Source organism: Topomyia yanbarensis, chromosome 1 (assembly GCF_030247195.1).
Source record: "Topomyia yanbarensis strain Yona2022 chromosome 1, ASM3024719v1, whole genome shotgun sequence".
Classification (NCBI taxonomy): Eukaryota; Metazoa; Arthropoda; class Insecta; order Diptera; family Culicidae; genus Topomyia; species Topomyia yanbarensis.
Window position 1 is genome coordinate 28,345,148 of NC_080670.1, and position 12,427 is coordinate 28,357,574.

Here is a 12,427-nt window from a genome sequence, read left to right on the forward strand (position 1 = left end):
AGCGATTACCCCTTTTCGGAAGAGCGAGGTCATTAGTCGTAGAATTGGCCAACCGGTTATTGTGTTTGCCAATTGAAAACCGGTTTATTTGTTTCGCGACGTGACTTTACGCGGTGTTTACGGTTTGCAAAGAAAAACCTTCAACCAGTTGAAAAGTGCGACGATCAGAACGGGGGAAAAACCTGCTACCGGTTAGGAAGTTTTCGGCGATAACAAGTTTCAAGGTCTTCCGTTCGTTCGTTCTGGAACGTAACAAAACAAGTGATAACGAACCCAGACAATCGCCGTTGAATAACTCAGCTTTATTTTCATCCCTCAGAATGTATGACCCCAACGCGCAAGCGTGGCCTCTGCACCTCGATCTACGATTGCAGCAGTATGTTAAGCTTCTTCGGAGATCGACTGCTGACCTGGGAGGAGCGGGACTTTCTAAGACTATCCGCCTGTACCGGTGCTGCCTCCAGTCGGCAACCATCCGTTTGCTGTCCGGATAAGAACGTACGTCCCGGCGGTGGCGGTGGCGGCGGTAATGGTAATGGGGCTGGAGATTCGACGCTCCAAACGCCTCCTCCACCGCCGGAAATTCCATCGGCTATTACACCGGTGCAGCCGGAAAACCGTGCTCAAATAGGTGGTGGATTGCTGCCGAACCCACGGACCAATGAGTGTGGCGTTAGCATCGGAATGCGAATCTACGGCGGTGAGAATGCAGATATTGATGAGTTCCCTTGGCTGGCTATGCTGCAGTACGAGAACTTTCGCGGGGAGCGAAAGTTTAGCTGCGGTGGGTCGTTGGTCAACAATCGGTACGTGCTGACGGCGGCGCATTGTGTGGTGGGAGAGGTCGAGAAGAAGGAGGGCAATCTGTAGGTTTTTTGTGTGATGGATTTTTTTTTCGTGGAAGTTAGACGTTATTGATTTGATGTTTTTTGCATTTTAGGGTCAGCGTCCGGTTGGGAGAGTATGATACCACGACGGATGTCGATTGTATCGAACAGGATGAGGAGCGGATTTGTGCCGATCCGCCGATTGATGTTCCCGTTGAAGAGAAACTACCGCACCCGGAGTATAGCGAGTTGACCAAACTGAATGATATTGCGCTGCTGCGGTTGAACCGGGATATTTTGTATACGGATTTCATTCAGCCGATTTGTTTGCCTTTGGCTGATTTCAGGAACTCTGCCGCTGGAGATGTTAACTTTGTGACCGGATTCGGAAGGACGTTGAAGGGTGAGTTTAGTTATTCTGGGGGGCCCACCGTTGACAAAATTGCCTTTTCGAGTCATTTCACCCCATCTGCACCCGATCCGTCGAACATTGCCACTCTTTCTTCAAAGTCAAATGAAGAAAGGAATAAAACATGTCGAGTAGCCTTTTTTTCCTGCAAAAAAAGCGAAAATAGTGGTTTGTGCTGCATTCGAACTCATGTAACTCCCATGGAAACAATCCACCGAGAATTAGGTTTTACACCAACCGACATAACCCTACGCAAAGAGCGGGATGAACTTCGTTTGACAATTCTCGGTGGTTTGTTTACATAAGAGTTACGTGAGTTCGATTGAAATAGATGAACATCCGCTGCACTCGAACTCACGGTAGTGACGAAGTAAACAAATCACCGAGAATTAGGTTCTTTACTAGCACAGTTAACCTCACTTTTCTTGACAGTTCGCTTGTACTGTTTACATGGACTTAGAAAAATTTGTGGATGACTAGATTCGCTCGAAGAAAATCGTAAAGAATTTTTCTAAGTCCATGTAAACAGTACAAGCGAACTGTCAAAAATGAACACTCAGTTCATTTGTGACGTCAGCGTAAAGTATTCAATTGTCAAACATGAACTTCATTCATTATGAGTTCATTCGTGTCGTCATCTTGTAGAACTCAATTGTCGCACGAAGTTAATCTGGCTGTTTCTGTAGTTTCCAGGGATGCTAGCTTCTAGAAGAAGGCCCAAGCAGGCGTCAAAATTGTGGTGGCGAACAGAGACAGAGAATAACTGTTAACTATTGAATACTTACACTGACGTCACAAATGAACTCAAGTGTTCATTTTTGACAGTTCGCTTCTACTGTTTACATTGACTTAGACATTTTTTTGAGAATTGCGAATCTTCTAATTTTTCTAAGTCCATGTAAACAGTACAATTGAACTGTCAATAAAAATGAGGTTAACTGTGTCCGTAAAGAACCTACTGAGGTCATCGCTACCATTTCAACACAACTGTTGGTTGGCCTTGGAAACGACGTTGTTTATTGCCATTCACAGAACCAGAGGGATGGCTTCCTTTTTGAGGCATGCAAGGACATTTCAATAGAAGGACTTTGCGATGTTGAGTGATTTACTTTCAAATTTCTTGATACAAACACGAACAACTATTTAAAATTGAGTTCTTTTCACTCAATTACTGGATATCGTCGAATAAAGAAAATTTGGGTAAACCGTGTTAAAGGTAGTTTCCATTTAACCACGGCAAAATCACAACTCATTAGTAGGATTTTTATAATCAACCTAGGGTTAAGTAGGGGAAAGTGGTCGGTTGCCGGCACCTCTATATAACTATTATATTTTATTTGTACCGATAGCTGAAATAAACATTTTCGTATGTTCTGTTCTACAGCCAAAATATTTTTTGAACAAGTTAAAATCTACTCAAAAGTTTAGTGTTATAGAAAGAAGTAAATCGATCGAAAAAAATATGCGCATTGAATATTTACGATGTGAATTTATTCTATTTTGTGATTCAACATTGAATGGCACCGAAATGTTCGTCACAAATATTTTTGATCAGTTTTTAAAAAGGTTACTAAAATGGGTTTCCGGCACCCCATTTTTTTGCGGCAAATGCTCTAAATCACCTAATCAATATGGGTATTTTGGAACGGGCTTTACGAATAGATACCAGAGATCGATCTTTGGCACCATTCTGAAAACTAGGAAGGCGACCTCCGGTTTAGCATTTTACATTTACATATGAAGAAAGCCCATAGGGCGTTGTGTACACTAGGGTGGGACAAAAAATAGATTCCAGCTCCGAGCAACTTTTTGGGTACCATTTGGGTCCTAGACCATCTGTGCAAATTCTTAGCTTGATCCCTGAAACTATATTTTTGCGCCCACTATTTAAAGTTTACATGGGATTTTATATGGGAAAATTAACTTTCACAAAATAATTCCTCCAGGAGTCGCCCATTGCTTCTTAAAAATAAACCGTTATGTGGCTTTTGTAGGAAATTTAACACAGAAACGCTTGAGAAAAAAGTTATTAAGCTGAAACCAATTGATGCTCTGACGATTGATAAAATATTCATTTTTTCTAGCACCACTGTTGTTGGTTGTCCAATTATATGCAATTTTGTTTTGATCTTCTCTTAATGTCTCCAAATCATTTTTCTATACTGTCTGGACACTTCGCAAGAGTTTTCAGGGATAAATTGAGTCATCTTTTGTACATAATAAGAGAAAATTAAAGATTTTGTATATAATTCGACCGTCAGCAGCAGTGATGCTATGAAAAGTAAAATTTTCATCAATCTTCAGGGCATCAATCGGTTTTTGCTTAATAACTTTTTCCACAAGCATCAGATCGTTTCGTGGTCTTCTCGACTTTGTTTCCTTGACAAATTTCCTATAAAAATCATACATCTTTTTATTTTTAGGAGGTAACGGGTGACACTTGGAAGAATTAATTTGCAAAAGACGTTTTCCTTATACGAAATCCCATGTAAACTTTAAACAGTGGGCACAAAAATATAGTTTCACCGATCGAACTAAAAATTTGCAGAGTTGTTCTGGGAGCTAAATGAGACCCAAAAATTTACTCGGAGCGAAATTTTATTTTTTTCATATAACCATGTCCCACTCTAGTGTACACCGCTAAGTAGCACTGTATATACCAGATTGTCACGACCAGACAATTTGGGGTTGAACCCTGTAGCCCCCCTCCCCCTTTGGCTGAACTCTACCTGATCTGTCTGAAGCTTTGGTAAAAAATGGACTGCCTCAAACTAACTCAATTGCAGTGAATGTGATCCGTCAGTGCCTTAGCAGTGCGTAAAATTCGCACTAGTTTTTCACATACACATATTGTCGTTCTGATGAAGAATAATATTCACAATGCCTTTGATGGTTGTTGAAATGAATAAATTTCCTTTTCCCTTTGAATCTTGATGATTATCGTTCATATTTTTTTTCCATTTTTAGTAAATTATCTTAGGGTGCCGACAACCGACCACATTTTTCAAAATGGTAAAAAAAATATTTTACTAAATTGTTAATAAATTTTTTCAAGTTGCCAGAATAAGCTTTCATAAGTTATTAGCTAAGGCTTCTAGCTTTCCATTGGTTAAGAATCTCTCGGGGGGTGATAGACTGTCATATTTGGAGAAAAAAATTGTTCTACACATACCATCAAATCTCAACCGTTACAGAGTTATTGAACTTTTAGTGTAAAAAACTTATGTGTCTTAAAATACCTCTAACTTTAAAAGTGTACTTTGTATTTTAAATGTTTTAGTTCCATTCGAAAGGTGAGAAAATTTCGCATTGAGTGATGCCCTCACATGTTTCAGCTAATGAGTTTAAGTAGCCTTTTCAAAGTAATTTATTGAAAATTAAACAATTTCAAACGATTTTTCGTTCATTTCTTGAAAATCCTAATAGTTAACCTCATTATTTTAATATTTCAGATTGTTAGTCTTGATGAGCTGCTTAATTTGTTCTTTGACATGATACACTTACCTTTCCTTATTTTCATGATTTTGGGTTATTCAACTTGGATATTTTTATCTGATTTTCACTAGTACCAGCTCTAATTGAAAAATTACGGCACTTATTGTACTTTTTTTCATTTTATTCAAAAGCCAGGAAAATTTTACAGTGAAAAATGTATTAATACCTTTCAGTTAAGTGAATTTAGTATTCTTTTCAAGGTTAATTAGTTTAAAGTTAGTGTTATTATTAGCATTTTCGTTATTTTATTAAAATAGTAAATAATAAACTTCACCATAATTATCATAGAATCAATGCATCTCAGCAATTTCTACAATTCTTCCTTTGACTCCATTCAATGATCTCTTTTAGTTTCGAAGCAAAATCATTTTTATCTTCTCGTTTCATATGCAAAAACAACGATTTCGAACCCACTGCATTTGTGATAAGGTCATGCTGTGTTAACTGTTAAATTGCAGCGAAATGAAAAGCGCTAGAGATAAAGTGTCAAATAACAAGATATAGAGAATATTAAGGGCCACCAAATGAACAATAGTGACGATAAATTTTGTTGATTAATAATTAGAATAATTAAAAAACTCCAAAAAACACAAATTTTGAGTTATTTCGTTAGTAAAAAATCATTTAGCACACTTAACTAAAAGATATTTGTACATACACTGATAGGACATTTTCTCAGCTTTCCAATGAAATCTTGTAAATAACGATATAAAGCATATTTTTTAGATTAGAGTCTTTTAAGCACTTGCAAATCGGTTACAGGAAAAGTATAGTAATGAAATTACAAAGAAATGAGAAGAGATAGAAATATGACGTCCAAGAACAAATCATGCATCGTCCTAAAACCCAACTTTTGGATAATGGATATTGCTATAATCATACTTCATTATTTCGAGAAAATTAGCAAAAACCTCCTCAAAATCACTAACTTTTAACTACTTTACAGTTAAAGTAATTAAAACTAATTAGTTAAAAAATTAAAGGGTTGTGTACAGGACACGACCACGGTGACATTAAAAATATAGCTTTTTATCTATCACACATATCGACACACGTTCTTGTTCACTCGCCTGTTTTCATATGTTACAATTTGCTATATACCCTCCCCATTAAAACATAATTTATTGAAGGTCTTTTAAGGGTAATCTATTAATTAATCAAGTATCTCACTAGGTGATTGGCATTATTTGGCTGATCCATCTAGTAAAAATAGGCTGGTCTGTCCAGAAAATATATTCAAAAGAAAAGTTCCATATTGAGAGCTGTGATGAGGAAACCCACGCCCGCCAACGGAAATATACAGATTCTCCATAAAATATGAAATTTCGTTTCCATTTAAATTTTCAATAATGTACTAATGAACTTAAGTAAACAATCTTAAGTGTAAGTATTTCTTGATCGATTAATGGTGGAAAAATGAAATTATTTGATAAATTACATTGTTATGCAACGTTCGCACTACCAGTTAAAACGGGTTTTTATGCTATCTTGGTGACATTTTTCTTGTTGCTAATTATTAAAACGTGTTATAACTCTGTAGTGTAAACATTGTATTATTAAACCAATTCTGCAGCGTTTTATGTTATATAGGTGTTTTATGTGGTAATAGGATTGACATAATTATATCTTCAGTACAGCGGTTTGTTTCATAATTTAAAACAGATTTATTTTAAAATTTAAATTAGTATACCCAACCGTATTTGTTGTATACCTTAAAACGCAATTAGAACTGTGTTTTAAATACATAGGGTAGGACAGATATTCTGACTGGTTAAACTGGGAAAACAATTTTAAGTCCAGTAACGCTTAAGACATGGCTTGAATTTGAATCGAAAAAGAATACCCGCTTCAACTGCTGCTGGGACGGTAAGTTCTGTTTTAAAATTTTCCGTTGTGTGCAGTACGAAACAAAAGTGTTTGAAATTAGAAAACAAAAAGTTCTGCTGGGAATGTGATTGTTTCCGATGCAATTACACTCAGATTTTTCACGCAGGGTATACAGGCCGTGTAAATGAAAACCGCGTAAATTTAAAAAAAAAACGCGTTAATGAAAACCGCGTAAATTTCAAAATCCGCGTAAAAAACCTGAGTGTACTCTCCTATATAAAATACTACGCTGCTGAACAGTGCAATAACTACAGAAGCATGTTGTCAGATGCCTTACTGATAAAAAACATATAACCGAAATATGAAACATGAAAACCAATTGGCTCTTTACCCTACGCAGCTACAATGCGCCGTAAACATGGATTAACAAGTTACAACGCACACGCATGCATAAAAATAAATATATTTTTTTCAAACGCAACACTCTTAAGCAGCACACACCGTATTGAATTAAATCCAAACCACCCCGCCCACCCACTTTGCAAATCATTCTGTGACACCATGCTGGTACCCGACAAATCCACACACGGCCACCGCTGCCGAAAATGCATAGCGTCTACCGCTTATTGTAGTGCCCAGACACTGCAGCCATGATCTTACCCGTTCGACATAAGAACAAAAACTGATTCAAACGGGTACGCGTCACCTCTATTTATAAACTAACCGTATATGGTTTAGTCACTTAGGTGCGAGTGTGTGCAAATGCCAACGTTACCGAAAATCGATAGCGCTTATTGCATCGCCCGGAGACGACGTTGCTCGTGTGGGATAAGAGCAACAACTGATTTAAACGGACATGCGTTGCTTCTATTTATGACTTTTCGTGTTTCATTGAGCAACTAAGCTGCCCTCTTTTGACGGCTGTGTCTGAGAAATCTGCCTCACGAATGGTATTTTTCCCGTTTTTTGTGAACTTTTTAATTTTACCAATTTCCAAAAGTCTACTTTTATTGGGCAGATATTAAATTATTACCAATATTTAAGTTAGGTGTTTCTGAATCGGTTGGTGTATGAATGATTAAAATCCATCTAGTAATATCGGAGTTATAAGCGTGCAAACCTTACATAGTTTCGTTACATGGGAGATAGTTTAGATTTTAGAATGACACCTAGCCCCAGATAGTGGAGTAAGACATTTTTAATGTCAAAAATATGAGAACACCATTCAATAGAAAATTTTCTCACCTTTCGAATGGAACTGAAACATTTAAAATACAAAGTATACTTTTTAAGCTAGAGGTATTTTAAGACAAATAAGTTTTTTACACAAAAAGTTCAATAACTCTGTAACGGTTGAGATTTGATGGTATGTGTAGAACAATTTTTTTCTCCAAATATGGCAGTCTATCACCCCCCCCCCCCCCCCCCCGAGAGATTCTTAACCATGAACCAAACACCCTGTATATTGTTCAATTGGAGTAATGTTATGAGCCAAAAACAAAAGTGTGCCGACAACCGAACACATTCCCCTATTCATAAATTTAAGTTAAATTTACTTTATTTTGGACATAGCTCAAACAACTCAAAAGTACCTTATTCAACGGAAGTAGTTCGACTAAGTCCAATCTCTTGTTTTGTTTTTAACAACACTAATAAGTGCGATGGAAAGGACTATTCATTAGTGACGTAATGCAAACATAACCTAAAAATGACTCCTCCTTCTCCTAATGTAACAATTTTCACAATTTTTTTTATCCCCCTCTCCCCTGGTACGTAACAAATTAAATAATTTTTTTTTCAGTAAAGAATGTTACGTACCGTGCTAACTACTCCCCATTCCTCCTATGTTACAACAAGTCATATTGTTTGCAAGGCCACCCCTGTAAAACATATGTAGCTGGAAAATCGATTGCCTTGTACGCAGCTCACCTGGGTTTGATCCAAACCCCGCACATAGGGTTAGATTTTTCAAAAGGATTTTTCTAATCCGGAGAAGGTTAAGGGGTTACATACCTTTTTATTTTTCAAAAAACCGAAATGTTTTTATTACTTTATCTGAAAGTACAAGTTCTTGTGAATATTTTCCCAAATTTTTATAGAGATTTGAGAAATAGATCGAAAGTTACAGCGCTTTCAGGCGAGCTTCGTCTACCAAGAGCAGGGGTAACTTGAAATTTTAAACTCGATCATCTCGAAATGTTGTTTTTCCAAAAATGGTTTTTCCGTGATCACGATTCCTGTAAAACCACTCAACTGATTTTCTTCATTTTTTTCAATTGATCGTAATTAATTGTTCTCGTGTCTTAACGATTCCTTTTGTATGCATAAATTTTTGTTTTGCGGATGAGAATTTTTTAATGCAATTTTTAGAGCTTAAAACAGCGATTTTTTTTTAGAAAAAAACGTTCCCGAATGCAGGAAAAAACTATCATTTATTCAACTAACAGTTAAGGTACGAGTAATATTCATATACTAATGGAATTTTTTCAGCTTTGAGATTTTAGTTGATCTATTGGTCTTCAATCGTGATCACCGCCAACCTCTTAAATTAATTATCAACACATTTTTATAAACTTATGCTTATATATTTCACCGAAAAATGTACTACCACAATATTATAAGTTTGATGTAATGAAACCATTGCTTTAAGCCTTTACGTAAATTCAAAATCTCTTGACATTTCTCTCACAAAAAGGTATGTAACTCCTTAAGCTAAAAGCTCTATAATCGAAATAAGTCACATTTTATCGTACCCCCTCCCCAAAAGTGTTACGTCATTTATGGATGATCCTTAATTGGTAGCTCATTTGTCCTGTATCCTGATGCGGATGCTGGCATACATTTTTTTTTCTATTTTTTTGACAGCATCGTTTCGGACCATTTATGGTTAGCATTCTCATGCAAAAAACATGACTTAGAATAATTCGAGTTTTTTTTAAATATAGAGGTTTTAACATGAGGATCATTCGTCTCTTTATTCGGCTTGGAAACATCTCATTAGAAAAATATTCTGTGAGTCCAACCCAGGTGAGCTGCGTACAAGGGAATCGATTTACCAACCACTCCACGGTAATTCGAGTTCTCTATACTATTTTACTATTGCACAGTATCTGGATCCAGCAAATATGGGAACCTAATCCAGTCAAATCATTGGAGGAATATTCCCCAAAATTCGCTGAACATTACAAAATTTAGCATGGCCTGCTATGATAAAACTAATGCAAAGTTTGCTGAGGAAAGTCAATTTATAGAACTGAACGTGATACGTGAATCACCTTTCAGCTAAAGTTTTTACGAATTTATAAAATCTAATGAAAATATGTTTCAAATTTTCTTCTCAAATTATTTTCATTTTTTTTCGAGGTGTATATAGCAGTCACGACTTACGCCAGGTTCGAACAATTGTTGACATCCGCAACACTGGTGCTTGCCCCATCAGTTACTTGAGAGACGCGAGTGTCGCGATCTTTCCTACTGCGTATCTGACACCAGTGATACTGAAATGAATGTGCGTTGCTGTTATTTATAGATTCGAGTAGTTTTGATCTTATGTACATTATTTTATTATATTTTACCTTTACAACTTCTCATTAGGAATCAGAACGTGGCGGCTCAAGTGTTATTCTGAGATTACACAAAGTAATTCGCCTGGTGGGAAGAGATTTGAGAAGGGGACGGTTTAGGCATAGGGAAATCTAATAGTTGGCTTAAGTATTTTTACTCCAGAAGTCATGAGAAATGCTATGTATTAAGGTTCAAGTTACCTTTTTTGAGCATGTGTTAGTTTTGAACGCTGGGTAGTATGGGTAGGAAAAATTGTGTTCAGCTTTGCCATCGGATTGTTTATTGTTTGTTTATTTGTTGTACCGTCACCAACAGACCCCTTGGCCCCAATGGTGGTTACTTAAACTAATTACATTTCAGAATACGAATTATTTTAGTTTTTATCGAATTCCTTGTCAGGTTGAAGTCAAACGCCGTCGCCACACTGTTAAACACACGCTGGAGTCCGGTAACAGCGCCCTGGCGCCCATAGTTAGTTCTCCTGAATGGGACTCGCAGAAGAGAGTTATTGCGCAGAGCTCGAACGCGAGCTTGAAGATCGAGGCGTCCGAGGATTGTAGGGCAATCCACCCTGGCAGACAGTAAGTCCGAGACGAACAGGGCTCGAGAGCAGTCCCTCCGGATGCTTAGAGTATCGAGCTGTATTAACTGACAACGGTTTTCGTAGCTCGGCAGCTGAAATCTGTTTTGCCAAGGAAGATGTCGGAGTGCAAAGCGTATGAACCGGCGTTGGACGGCCTCGATTCTGTCGACACCGTTCTGGTAGTAAGGGTTCCAAACAGCAGAACAATATTCCAGTGTTGAGCGAACCAGCGCACAATAGAGAGATTTTAAACAGTATACGTCCTTAAAGTTTTTCGCTATTCGGAAGATGAACCCAAGCTGTCCTGAAGCCTTATCCACAATGGATGATGTATGTGGTTTGAACGTTAGTGCCGAATCCATGATGACTCCGAGATCCTTGACGTTAGAGTGTCTTGGAATACTCGAGTCGAAGAGATGGTAGTTAAACTGAATCGGATGGCGTTTCCGAGTGAACGTAACGATTGAGCATTTGCTCGGGTTTAAAACCATTCTGTTTAGATCACACCACGTACTAAAGCTGTCCAATTCCCTCTGAAGAAGCTCGGCATCGGTTTTATCCCGTATTTGTTGAAAATTTTTCATGTCGTCGGCAAAAGAAAGGCGGGGTCCTTGTAATTTGATGTTGACGTCATTAAAGTAGAGGAGGAATATCACTGGACCGAGATGGCTTCCTTGTGGGATGCCGGATGTAGCGAAGAATGGTGTAGATAGACAGTCCTTAATGCTGATTTGGAGTTGCCTTCCATCGAGGTAGGAACGAAACCAGCGCAGAAGTTGTCCATGAATACCGAGTTTGTCCAGCTTCGCTATTGCGATATCATGATTGATTTTGTCGAAGGCCGCAGATAGATCCATGTAAATAGCATCGGTTTGCAATCCGTCAGCGAATCCATCCATTGCATATGTTGTGAACGAGAGCAGGTTAGTCGTTGTCGATCGTTTAGGCATAAATCCGTGTTGATCGTCTGCAATGTAGTGTTTGCAGTGAAAGAAAAGAGGGTCTAAGACAACCAGCTCGAATAGTTTTGATACTGCACTTAAACACGAGATTCCTCGATAATTGTCAATGTTCGATTTGTTTCCTTTTTTGTGAACTGGAAACATGTGCGCTGCTTTCCAGCAGGAAGGGAATGTTCCAGTATTGAGTGATAGCACAAAGACTCGCCGAAGTGGTTCAAGAAGCCCGCTGATGCACTTTTTGACAAAAATCGAAGGAACGCCATCTGGACCCGGGGGACTAGATGCTTTCAGCTTGGAATTTGCTGCAAGAATGGCAGCATTATCGACACAAATTCGGTTGATGGTTCGTCCTAGAGAAGGAGTTAGATTTGAAGCGGCAGCGACTTGTTGTGGGGAAAGGTTCTCGTCGGAAAAAACGCTTGAAAATTTGTCGGAAAACAATTGGCAAATTTCCTTAGTGTCGGTGCCTAAAACTCCATTTAATGACATACAAGATGGTAACCCGGATTCTTTTCGCTGCTCGTTCACATATTTCCAAAACGACTTGGGCTTGGATTTCAGTTGACGTTCGACGTTTCGCTGATATCTAAAAAAGGCACGTCTGCTTTGCTGTTTGTATTCGTGGTTGAGTTGAAAGTAGTGGTTTCGTAATGCAAGTGTCTTATGCTTCGAGAACTTTTTAAATGCGGCTCGTTTGGCAGTTTTTAATCGTCTAAGCACTGTTGATTGCCAGGGAGGGTGTTGATTTGTGCTGACTGTT

At 38.0% G+C, this 12,427-nt stretch overlaps 2 protein-coding genes across 2 annotated transcripts in view; both read left to right on the plus strand.

The window, feature by feature from the left end:
- Positions 1 to 12,427, plus strand: part of LOC131694641 (uncharacterized) — a 79,062-nt gene that overhangs the window by 18,272 nt on the left and 48,363 nt on the right. The window lies entirely within an intron of this gene.
- The window catches only part of LOC131677179 (CLIP domain-containing serine protease B9-like), a 32,168-nt gene that overhangs the window by 244 nt on the left and 19,497 nt on the right, over positions 1 to 12,427 (plus strand). The window contains exons 2-3 of the mRNA XM_058956874.1: positions 320 to 866; positions 941 to 1,230. Of these exons, the coding sequence (XP_058812857.1) occupies positions 320 to 866; positions 941 to 1,230 (837 nt within the window). The remainder of the gene's footprint in view (positions 1 to 319; positions 867 to 940; positions 1,231 to 12,427) is intronic.